This window comes from Giraffa tippelskirchi, chromosome 12, assembly GCF_054371585.1.
Source record: "Giraffa tippelskirchi isolate mGirTip1 chromosome 12, T2T-mGirTip1v1.2.pri, whole genome shotgun sequence".
Classification (NCBI taxonomy): domain Eukaryota; kingdom Metazoa; phylum Chordata; class Mammalia; order Artiodactyla; family Giraffidae; genus Giraffa; species Giraffa tippelskirchi.
Window position 1 is genome coordinate 11,379,744 of NC_137286.1, and position 12,608 is coordinate 11,392,351.

Here is a 12,608-nt window from a genome sequence, read left to right on the forward strand (position 1 = left end):
TGGCTTGCCTCCCACCGGCCGGGCCTCCCTGGAGAATCCCTCTCCTCTGTCTGCCACATCCTCTCAGGGAGCTCATCCTGTCCCACCTTCACCTCCCCTCAAATGCATCTCTCCATCTCTCCCAGACCTAAGTGTACCTGACTGTACATTTGCTGTCCGAGGGCATCTTGTCAAGCCCAGAAGGATTCCTGGCTCTCGCCCTCGACCTCTCTTCACCCCATTGTCCTCACCTCCACACCTGGCCTCTTCCACCACCTCTGTTTCTCTGCCCAAACTCTGACAATCAGCCTTTATTCCTCCTTGCCTTTCAAATGGGACATGTTCTCAGGGATGAACATCTGCCAGTGGCCAATAAGCTAGCAGGTCTTCCCAGGTGGCGCTAATGGTAAAGAACCCACCTGCCAATGCAGGAGATGTAAGAGATGCAGGTTCAATCCCTGGGCCAGGAAGACGCCCTGGAGAAGGAAATGGCAACCCACTCCAGTATTCTTGCCTGGAGAATCCCACAGACAGAGGAGCCTGGAGGGCCCCCGTCCATAGGGTCAGAAAGAGTTGGACACGACTGAAGTGACTTAGCATGCATGCACGTACACAATAAGCAAGTCCTATCAACTTGGTCTCCAAAACACTTAAGTCCGTCTGCCTAACTCGGCCCCCACCGCCCCCATCCAAGCCACCATCACCTCCCGCCTGGACCACAGAGAAAACCCCTGCCTGGGTGCTCTGCTTCTACCTTGCCGCCCCCAGGATCCTTCCCACAAAAGCCAGAAGGGTCCTTACAAAACATACATCAGATCATACATGAGTTAAAATCCTGCCCTTGACATTTTTCACACTTAAAAGCCCCACTCCTTACACTGGCTCACAAAGCCTCTGCTTCTCCTGTACCCACACCTCCGTCACCCTTTCTCCCAGGCCCTCCTTCCCCTCAGTCACCCTGTCCTCTCTGAGCTCCTCACATATGCTGCCCCCTCGCCATTTGAGGTCTTTGCAGCCACTCTCTCTCCGGTTATCAGCTGTGGCTCTCTTCAACCACCCCTAGTCCTCTCTAAATGTCACCTTAGTTTATTTTTAATATGGTGGGTCTCACCAGCTAAGGGCTTCCCTGATAGCTCAGTTGGTAAAGAATCCGCCAACAATGCGGGAGACCTGGGTTCGATCCCTGGATTGGGAAGATCCCCTGGAGAAGGGACAGGCTACCCACTCCAGTATTGTGACCTGGAGAATTCCATGGACTGTATAGTCCATGGGGTCGCAGAGTTGAACATGACTGAGTGACTTTCACTTTCACTTTTTTCACCAGCTAAGGACACTTGTTGGTAAGTGTATGCATTTCCTGTCTCTCCTCTCCCATATAAAGTAAGGTGTATGAGGACAGGGGCCTACTCTACTTTTGGGTCTTGAAAGTTAAAGTGGAAAAGTGAAAATGAACGTCGCTCAGTCATGTTTGACTCTTTGCAACCCCATGGACTATGGACTATACAGTCCATGGAATTCTCCAGGCCAGAATACTGGAGTGGGTAGCCATTCCCTTCTCCAGGGCATCTTCCCAACCCAGGGATCAAACCCAGGTCTTCTGCATTGCAGGCAGATTCTTTACCAGCTGGGCCACCAGGGAAGCCCTTCAAGGTCTTTGTCGTTGCCAAATCTCCAGACTCCCAAGGTGATTGGCACCAGAAATATTTGTAGAATTAATTAATTGATTATTTAATTATGGGTTACACATTTGACACTGTACACATAGCATCAAGAAGAGAATATAGCATTTTATTTCACATAACTGTTCAGAGACCCCACCTCATTGAATATGGAGGGGAGCGGTTGAGGGAATAGGAAAACCTGAATTTGCAAACTGTTGGTGTTTGAGCCTCCTCCAGTTTAACTGGCCTCTTTTGGATGACCCTGTCTCTTTGGTGTAGATGCTCAGACTGAGAACTGTCTCCTCAGGCCTGGTCCCCTCCAGGAGGCACCCAGGTGGGTTCTGAGTAGGGGTCTGTGGACTCTGGTGCGGGTAGAGTCAGGTTCAGACCACGTGGTATCTTCGGGGTCCTGGCAGGTCTCGTGGCCGGCCCGGGCTGCTTCCAGGACAGGTGACTGCAGGGCTATGCCTGGGCCCTTCCGGTCTCTGAGGGTGGCCACGCCTCCAGATGCCAATGTCCACATTGTGGCAGATTCCTTCTCCCAACCACAGCTCTGCCCATCTTCCTGCTCTCTCAGCCTAGCCACCGGGACTCTGGAATCTGCACTCTCAGGCAAGCCGGGAGAAGCTGCTGGAGGTAGGGTGCAGGCTTCTATTCACAGCCCCCCCCACCTCCACCCCAGGGCTGTAGGCTCTTCTCCTGGAGGCTGTGTGTCACCATGTCGTGGGCTCCCTGGTACATTTCCATCTGGGCACATCATTCTCACCCCAAAGAAGGAAGCTGCAGACATGCCCACCTGGCCTCACAGCCCTGCCTTATATCTGTCTCCCTTTGCCTTCGGGCAACAGTCCACTAGGGTCCAGAAGAGGCAGACTCTCCGTTCCCTCAACCTGTGTGGTCTGAACCTCCTCCCACCCCACGCCAGCCCCAGAGCTAGGCTGGGGAACATGGTTTCCTGGAGAATAACAAAAGACATATCCATTTATTATTTTCAAAATATTATCCCCCTGACAAACACAAGGATGTGTTCACACCATGCGAAGTCCAAATGATGAGGTAACGCACCATCTGGGTGAGGATTTCCCAGTTGCTCATTCAGACAGAGAAACGTGGGGAAGCCTTGAGTCACACATGCAACCAGCAGCGCAGGAATGCCACATCCCAAAGAATGGAGCCAAATGCCCATTGCAAGCTGTGATTTCATTTCAGCAAAACACCAGCTGTCACACAGCACTGTAGTTGGAAGAAGAAATGGCTGCCTGAGTGTCAGCTGCTTAGTCAAGAGCCTGGCATTCCTAGGAGCCTGGCTTTCCTAAGGTGATCGCCTTCAAGTTTAGCTCTTCTTCCGGTTTTATGATTCCCTCTCTGTACTAAGTACTTGACAGAAATCATTTCATTTACTCGTCACAAAAATGTCGGGAGAGGGGAATTACCATCTGCATTTTGAGCTGATGAAAGGGAGTCTTAGCGAGGTGGAATGACTCGCTGGTGGTCAGAGAGCGGGTGGTCCGGAACGTCCCTGACTGACCTGGCTGCAGAGCCTGTCTGTGTTCCCCGCCATTCACCCCCCAGCCCTTAGCTCCGTGGTGAGCTCTCTGAGCTGAAGGCTCTGGGCACACATCCTGCGGTCTGAACTTGGCCCTATCCGCCTCTTTGGAGCCCTCCCCCCGCCATGTCCCCTGCACCCCCACCTGAGCAGCAGGATTGTCCTCACCTGGAGGGTTTCTGTCCTTCATGCCTGATTACTTGCTGGTTCCTTTCTTTTCCAAGTGGCCACTTGAAGGAGTGGAAATCAGGGCGTCTGCCAGGCAGCCCCAGGAGGCTCTCTCTCCACTGGCCAGCGGGCGGGGGCCTGTCTGGACTGCATGATTAAAAAGCCAGTTCTTTGTTCCACCAAATCCGTGGCTTCCGCCAGTGTCCCGCACACCCTTCAGGGAAGAGCTGTTGCCAGGGGGCTCACCTTGGAGAGACCAGCCCTGACCTGAAATGAGGTCGAACTGACGGGTGGGGGTGTGTAGAGGCAGGGTGGCAGGCCATAGTCATGTAGATGGGGGCGTTGATGCTAGGGAGAGGTGGGCCCCTGAGGGGCTGCAAGCATAGCTTCAAGTCCTGCTTGGCCACTGCCTTGCTGAGTGACACTGTGGCAATCCCACCCCCACGAAATGAGAGGGTCTAGGCAACTCACAGGCCTGCAGGGTGGAGCAGGTGAATGAGTGATGCCCCAGGCCAGAGGCTACAGGGTTTTGGCCGAGAGGCTGTGGGGTCCTCCTGCTTGGGAGGCAGAGGTCCGTAGTGGGAAAGGTACAAAAGCAGAGCCTGCATGCTCTATCAGAAGTGTTCAAACCAAAAGGAGAAATGGCAAGTTCAAGCTCATCGAAGAAAATATGCCGTGGGCAAGTTTAACCAGCAGGCTAGTGAATTTTGGTCTACACAGTTCTAGGCTAGCTTGGCAAGTAGCAAAGGATCTACCTATCACTTACCTACCAGGATTATGCAGTAGAAAGATCCACGTTTTAGGAGGCAAATATATCTGGATTCAAATTTTGCTCTGCCTTTTACTGAGTGACTCCCACAAATATTGTCTTTCCAGACCTCAGTTTCCTGGTCTGTAATATGTAATAATAGATGTACCTGCCTTACACCATTGTTGAGAAGACTAAATGAGATTACTGTATCTAAAGTGCCTAACATGTAGTAAGCCCTCACAGAGGGTCTCTATGATTATTTGAATTAGGGGCAGGTCCCCATAGGGCTGAGTGAATGCTTAACAGACTCCTAATCTAATCATCACAATCTGTAATTCACAAAATTTTATTCTTTGTCATAAAACTATTCTATTAAGTGGGAAACTGTGATTTAATTTGTGAGCTACAATTCTTTCAAATGAATTCCCAAAGTAAAGGAGAAAATGCCTTGTCAGATGAAGTGACACAGGCTTGATAGAAATTTATTATAGATGATTAATAATAAACAGAGACACTAACAAGACTGAGCTGCCTCAGAAAGAGCCCTCAGATTTGTATTCCCCATGCTCTTGGCACATTTTAGCCAAAAGAGCCCAGAACCATAAAAAGGAGGGGGGGTGGGGAGGGGGAAAGAGAAATTAACATTTACTGAATGAAGCTCTGACTTGAAGTCAGATGGCATTTTGGTCCTTAGGCGGCTACTGCCAGCTGCAGTAGTATGACTTGATATATGCACTGTGTATGTAGCACGACTTGATTATGTAGTATGTATGTAGTATGACTTGGATGTATGTAGTATGACTTGGATGAGTTATTTAACTTCTGGGCCTCTGTTGCCTTACCTGCAAACTGGGAATAATAATAACAGCTATCTCATGGGGAGGAAAGGGCTAAGAGGAGTAAAGATAATGTATGTGAAGTGCTTAGGACCCAGCTGATGCTCAATAAATGGTAGCTTCTGTGGTTTCTCTGGAATTCCCTTCACAAGATGCTCACTGCTCTCAGTGAAAGGAACTGACTGACCAGCCTCTTACTAGTAACTCTTTTTCTCCCAAAGGGTTCAACTCTCATAAAAACATAGCTTGGTTCTATTTCATTGTGTTCCAGTTGCTCCCTTCATGTTCCTTAAGATCATTACTGTTAAAACACCCAGTATGCCCAAAATACATATTTGCACATTAATTCTATTAAAGAGGTATATTAAATGATCTACATTGTCCAGTTAATGCCAGAAGCCCTTGAGTTCAAGCTCACGAAAGAGTCTGGTACATAACACATCTTCTCCGAGCCAATCCAATCTGATTGGCCTGTTGTTGCTTGGAAATGAAGACAAACATGCTGCAATCCCTTGGCCTCAGATGAGACTCTAGGGGAAGAGAGTTGCTGAAAATATCCCATTGCAGACAGAATGACACGCTTGTAAAGATGGTATACAATGAAGACTGGATATCGTTGGTTAATGAGCGCATTTCAGCTCCTGTGGGTCTTGTAGGTCTGGATTCTGAGGGACTGACTGAAGGAAAACCCAAATGAGCCTGCAGCTGTGAGCTGTCCCCTCGTGTGGTCTTCATAAGGTGGCACAGGTCTTCTTGGAGGTCCATAGAGTTTGGCACAGTCTCCCAACCACCACCTCAGCCCTCCACTCATTTGCACATTCCATGGTAGATGGCTCCATTTTACAGATAAGGCAAACCAGAGGTCCAGAGAGGCTTAGTAACTCGTCCAAGGTCACCCAACTAGTAAGGGGCACGCCCACAGCAAACAATCATGGAATCTATGCATTTGCAGATGTTGGCCCATTCCATCCTTGGGAATCTCAGAATGTGCTGTTCACACTCTGGAATGAGTAGGATTCAGTGAGGGAAGGAAAACAATCGACTTCCGGCCCTTCTCCAAGCCAATATTCAGCACTGGCAAAATTGGGATTGGAGTCTCTCTGACGTCTGTGCTGCTGTCAGAGGCACCACCCTGGGCTGGAGTGTGGGGTCGCAGGACTCAATCTGGGCAGTGGTTGAGAGCACAATCCTTGGGGTCTGGCAACCTGGTGTCAAGTTCTAGTTCTGCCTCTTACTAGCGGTAAGACCTTGGACAAGTAGGCTTACTTCTCCAGGCTTTAACAAGAGAATAAAAAACAATAACACATAACTTTTCATTGAGTGCTTACCATGTGCCAGGCATTGCTCTAAGTTCTCTCCTTGTATTCTTTTATTTCATCACCTCAACAACCCCATGAGGTAGAATGTGTCGTTGTCCACATTTCACAGATGAGGAAACACTAATAATATAATTTCAAAAACCCTGAGGCTTTAGGAAAAATACACCCATGCAAGGGTTCAACTCAGTGCTCCTCAGTGGCCTTCACCTAGGCCAGGGGCCAGGAGACTTTCTGTAAAGGGGCCAGATGGTAAATATTTTAGGCTTTCAGGACCATACGGTCTCTGTCACAATCCTTCAGTTCTGCTGTTGTAGTAGCACAAACACAGCCATAGACAATATGCAAATGGCTGGTGTGGTTGTGTTTCATTAGATTTTTTACAAAAACAGGTGTGGGCTGTAGTTGTCTGACTCTTGACCTAAGTGAATGGCTTCTCCTTCTCCTTGTAAGGACCCAATCCTGCTAAACTTCCATCTGTCCTTTCTTTTCTTGGCTTTTTTCTTCCAAGTACCTGAGCCCCACTAGCTGGAGAGATTAACACAATGACATGACAAAAAAAAGATGGAGATTCTGGGTAATGAAGTGGGAAGGAGGGAGTGTAAGCCAGAGAAACTTGCTGGTCTCTATCAGCCGGAGAAGCTGCAGGGTCCCAGCAGAGACTGTATTCGGGTCAGTCACACAGTTCTGAGGGGCAAGGAAGGAGACCTGCCAAAGTGGGACCAAGTCACCAGGTTGTAACTGGTGTGAAGGAAATAGGTCTGGATAGCAGGAAGCATTAGAAGGGACCTAGTTAAGAGGGCTGAGTTAAGGAGTCATCTCCAGCCCTTGTAGGGGGGTGCAAATACAAGGGAAATCGAGGCAGTTCATTCAAGGAAATGGAGTTGGAGAAGTAGTCATGGATGACTCTGGGAGGACTGGGCCACCAAGATCCTGGCTGTCTGTGTCAGCATTGGCTCAGGTCTATCAAAGAGCTGGGTCTACAGCTGAGCCCAGATAGGAAGTCAGTTAAACCCCAGGGAAAGCAGCCAGGGCCTCCTGCTCTGGCCTGTTTCTATAACCCCCTCTAGGAATCCTTGCATAAAAATTAGAAAACCACAATTTAGCCCTTGCTGAGCCCACTGGGTAGCTCAAGAAAGACCTGCTGCTTAATCAAATCCATTCAATTCACTAGACATTAATTAAATACGTACTACATGCCAAACCCGAGGGATATAGACAGGACACATCCTCAAAGCTGTCACAGTTTACACATGAGATACGTACATGCACGACTTTTCATAATACAAGACATAATGTGCACAGAAGCATAACCAAGCACTACTGGGACAGAGGAGAATTCTGACTCAAAAAGGCCTTTTCCAAGAGTTCGTTAGCAAAATATGAAGAATAATCATTTCTATACACTGATTCTAGGGATCTATTTGTTCCCCATAAGTTTTCATAAGAATGGAGATCTGACACCCTATCTTTCCAGAACTCCTGCAAAATACTTAAATATTTGAGGACTTGTTTTCCCCTGAGAAGCATTAAGACATCAGACTTCCCAGAAGAAAAGAGAAACTTCTTCATAACCAATGTAAAAAAAAAGTTTCAAGCCCTCAAAGTTCCTCCAAGAGAAGGTACTTCAAATAAATTGGGTATTCCTCTCACCAAATGATCTTAAAGAAAGCCTTCTCCTCTTAAAATTGTACTTACTGTTAAGAGAAGTTATACATTTTAAAAGTTTAGAAGAAATGGTTGTCAGGAACTAAACCCTAGCTCTATAAACTGATTTTAAAAAACCCCAGGCTCACAAAGATAATAAAAAATGCATTTAATAGCATGTCAATATACAGCTTAAATGTATATTAAGTCTTCTGTTAGTCAGTGCATTACAGAGATAGAGAAGAGAAATATCATTTGTGAATGCACAGTCAAACGCTAAGTATAAGTGCTGATAAATCTTGGTGCTCTTACACTGTTAAAATTCTGTTTTATGAAATATAGCTCCAGGCAGCTGTGCCAGAGTGGGGAATCGTATGGTCCAGTATGCAGTCTACAGTTTTAAATTGAATTGTATACAAGTATTAACAAAAGAATAAAATTTATTATTCACAAAACTAAAGTGGTCATCATAAAGCATACAAGAAAGTACAGCCTAGAACGAATGAGCTGAAAAACCTAGTTTTAAAAATAATCAAAACGTACTGGACAGTCCTGGAAAATGACATTAGAAAACAAAGAAAACAATTGGCACAGTTTAACCACCTAATTTCTAAGTGCACTTTGTAATGGTCCTTGCAAGCTGCCACTTTTCCCAGGATAATGACAAAAAAGCTCAGTCAAGTGTCACTGGCTTATGGTGACGGGTTTTTTTTTTTTTTTTTATTGCATTGCCAAGAGTGGATTTTAAGAAAAAACACTACAAAGGTTTCAAAAACCCTATTTATTCTCTATCATCAAAAATAGCAACAGGGGGACTTATACAACTTTTCTGTGAGTACCCACCAGTCTATTTTTTTTTTTCTTAAAAAAAATAGAAGTTAGTTAAAGAAAAATGATTTGGTTTTTTAAAAAATAATGTAAGGAAACACTTAATCAGATAGCCCAAGGAGTCATCAGAAATGTGTAGCAAGAAAGCGTCATTGTGGCCCTCTCCGGCCTTTGCACGTCTTTTTACTAAACTAGAAAGAGAATGTACAGTACCAATATGTTCCCCAACCTGCTTGGATCGAATTGTTTTGTTTTGAAACCCATTATTGCTAAACCAGAGTGTTGACACTGAGAGCCGTGGAGTCCGCTCACAGAGGATAAAACTGAGAGGCTGCTTCCGAGGACTGGATCTCCACCTGCGCCATTTTGAACTGGGTGCATTGCAGCCACTTGCGCAGGGCAGCCAGGCCGGCACTGCTCTGGGCGGAGCCCGGCAGCGTCCTGAGGCTGTGGTGGTTCACGTTGTTCTGAATGGCCTGGAGGCGAAGCTGGAGTCCCGCAGATAAGTGCTGTCAAGAAAGGGGCAAGAACGGGCAGTTTAGTTTCTTTCCTCCTAAGGTTCCCCATCCACCCAGGGAGTGCCGGCCTGGACTTCTTCTGCAGGTGGAACGTATATTTGGCATGGAGACTGGCTGGCCTGAAGAAGGCCAGCTCTCAACAGTGGCAGCGCTCAGGGAAAGGGATGTGGGCTGGTACCATGTCCTTAGAGCCCACCTGGCCCAAATCTACCCAAATGATGCCTTTCCCATCTAGACTCATACACTGCAACACCAGCGTACGGGCTGACACTTAGACTCGACCCCAGGAACTGTTCACCATGAGGACCCATCATGGCATGCTTTGCTGCCAGGCTCCCCAGGTTCCAATCCTGGCTTCTCTGTAAACAATTTAGGGAACAAGGTTTACGATCTGTGTTTGGATTTTCTCATGGACAAAGTAGGGCTCATAACACTCACCCGACGGGGGTTTTGTAAGGATAAATGAGTTACAGGGATCAGAACAGAACTTGGCACACAGTAAGTGCTTGGGACATTTTAATCATGATTGTAGTCTTTCTGTTCTCAAGTTCATTCACTGGAAAGAGCTAGGTTGTACGATTTTCTTCTTTTTCCTAGCCTTTCATCAAGTTCTGTTGGCCTCCTCTCAGCACTCTGTGCAATGTCAAATTGCCACAGATGACCACCACGCAGGGAGGAGGGCAGTGCAGAATGCCTCGGAGTGGAAGTCTAAGCAGTTTTCACAATAGAAGCGAGTGTTCCAATGAGTTTTTCAGCAAAGCCATCAGGCTTACTGGTGGCCACCACCAGCAGCAATGCCATGAGCCAGGACTCAAAGCCTGTGGTTGCGGCTGGCAGCTGTACTTCTCCCTTGGGGTCTGGGCCGCCTGAAGTCATTTCCTTTGCTTCCATGAGCATCCCATCCCAGCTCTGAGAGGAGATCCAGCAAAAAGACTTCCATCTTCTCCTGTGACACTCCTACTGCCTGTTAGACAGGACCCAGTTTTGGATGGAGTGGGTGGCTAGCGCCACCATCTTAATGATAGGCCCCAGTAACTACATTCCTAGCCGCCGAGTATGTCTGGCCCCACAGTGACAATGAGTCACTCAAGGTGGGGCCTGGCAGTGAGAAATATATTCAGTCTTCTGCTTCCTGGCTGGCAGCCCTGTCCAAATTACTCTTCTTTCTGATCCTATGTTTCCTCTTATGCAAAATGGCAGAGGCGTGGCAAGTCCCCTCTTGTTCAATTCTATCACTCACTTAATGCTATCTTTTCTTAATATAATTCTTCCCATCACAAAAAGTCAAACTTGGTGGCCAGGAAGTAGCACTGGACATGCCTGGGACCAGATCCCAAGGGTATCCTCTGAAGGCAGAGTAGCTTCTCAGCTGTATTCTATCTAGTCAGTAACAGAGCCTTATTCCAGCTGTGAGATCCTCCCCCTCTTCCTTCATCAACGATGAGTAGTAGGATATTGGCTCTTGCTGTCACCTCGGCCACAGGCCCCTTACCTGGTCTACAGGGTCTCCTGTATTACTAGCCCCCGGGGACCGTGACCAGGTAGTGAGTGGAGCATGGTGGAGCCCTGTGAATGTAATGAGCCTCTCTGGAGGGAAGTGAGCTTCCAGGCCACCCAGGGGTGACTTACCTTGATATTTGACTGAATCATTGGCAACCACATAGGTATGAGCTGTATGGAGAGACACAGAAGGCCCGTTATGACTGTTCTGCATTCTCCCACATAAGCCTGCTTACTGCGAGGCAGAGCAAGCACACAGAATCCCTTTAACATCACAAAAGGATGTGGGCCTTAGCTGCAGAGTTACTGCTATCAAACAACTGTCTCTCTGAGGCCAAACCCTGCTGAGCTGGTGGCATTTGGAGGTTAATAAGCGCCCCATGTGTGCCTGAACCACACACTTTAGAGTAAATGACTGATTGTCTCTTGAAAGCTACCAAGCACGGGAAATTAAATGTGTATTTATTTAATTAAATCCTCACTTTCTTGAAATAGCATTTCCTCCATGGGATCTTTAGAACTGTGCCTATAAGTAGCATGGTGATGCTGTCTGCCTGTGGTCGTTAAGAAAATATCACTGGCTTACATCACGCCATTGTGTATTCCTGCCTCGTTTGTCGAAGATAAGGTGACCATAGTTGCGTGGGTTTATCTCTGGGCTTTCTGTCTTGTTCCATTGATCTGCATTTCTGTTTTCATATACTTGTGCTCAGTTACTAAGTCGTGTCTGACTCTCTGTGACACCATGGACTCCTCTGCCAGGCTCCTCTGTCCATGGGATTTCCTAGGCAAGAATACTGGAGTGGGTTGCCATTTCCTTCTCCAGAGGATCTTCCCGACCCAGGGATGGACCCCTGGGTCCTCTGCTTGGCAGGTGGATTTCTTACTACCATGCCACCAGGGAAATCCTTCCATACACTATCATGTGTAAAATAGATGGCTAGTAGTGTTAAGCTGCTGTATAACACAGGAAGCTCAGCTCGGTGCTCTGTGATGACTTAGAGGGGTGGAATGGCGGGGGGGATGGGAAGTAGGCCTAAGAGGGAGGGGATAGATGGATACTTATAGCTGATTTACTTTATTGTACAGCAGGAACTAACATAGCATTGTAAAGCAATTATATTCGAAAAATAAAAAATATCACTGAGAAGCAGTTAAAATGCTTTAGTGATAGAAAAAGACAAGCCCTGAGGTTGCCTGGCTGTGACTTGTGAAACATAGCAAGAGTGAGCTGGGGCAGGGGTTTCAACAGTGTGGGTTCATCGGCAGGTGAGCAGTAGGCCCGTGCTCTGGCCGAGAGTGAGACTCTCAAACCCTAGGCATCTGGGGTACCCTCTGTGCCCCTCCGCTGTCTCTGATTTGCCCCGAGGCCCTCCCTAGGAGGTCACAGATGCCCCGCCCGAATGCCTCCAGCAGCGGCTCTCCTTTGCTTTGGTCTCTCGCCCCACTTCAGCTCTTCTGAACACAAGTCAACATTGGTGGCTTCATCCTGAAGTCAGAGACGGAACACAATGTTTCCCAAAGTGTGTTCCACAGAACTCTAGTTCAGTGGGAAAGGAAGGCGATGACCTAATAAATCTGGAAATACTAGTTTATTTCAGGACTGCTCAGATCTTGAAATGAGCTCAAATGCATCATATCATTTCACTCCATGCTTCTTCTGACCCTCCTCCAATACAGCAGAGTTGATGTGCACTGAATTGTGTCCTCTCATGAAGCTGTTGTAGTCTTAGCCCACACAGCCTCCAATGTGATCTTATTTGGAAACGGGGTCATTGAAGATGCTGTGAGTTAAGATGAGGTCATTCTGGAGCAGGGGCGAATCCTAATCCAATATGACTAGTATTCTTTTTTTATG

The 12,608-nt window shown here is 47.4% G+C and overlaps 1 protein-coding gene across 2 annotated transcripts in view; it reads right to left on the reverse strand.

Annotated features, from left to right (window-relative positions):
* Positions 1-8,884: 8,884 nt before the first annotated feature.
* The window catches only part of UNC79 (unc-79 subunit of NALCN channel complex), a 269,126-nt gene continuing 265,402 nt past the window's right edge, over positions 8,885-12,608 (reverse strand). For both annotated transcript variants that reach the window (XM_081548126.1, XM_081548125.1), the window contains 2 exons: positions 10,880-10,921; positions 8,885-9,241 (listed from right to left, as the gene is read on the reverse strand). In XM_081548126.1, the coding sequence (XP_081404252.1) occupies positions 9,041-9,241; positions 10,880-10,921 (243 nt within the window). In that variant the 3' untranslated portion in view covers positions 8,885-9,040. The remainder of the gene's footprint in view (positions 9,242-10,879; positions 10,922-12,608) is intronic.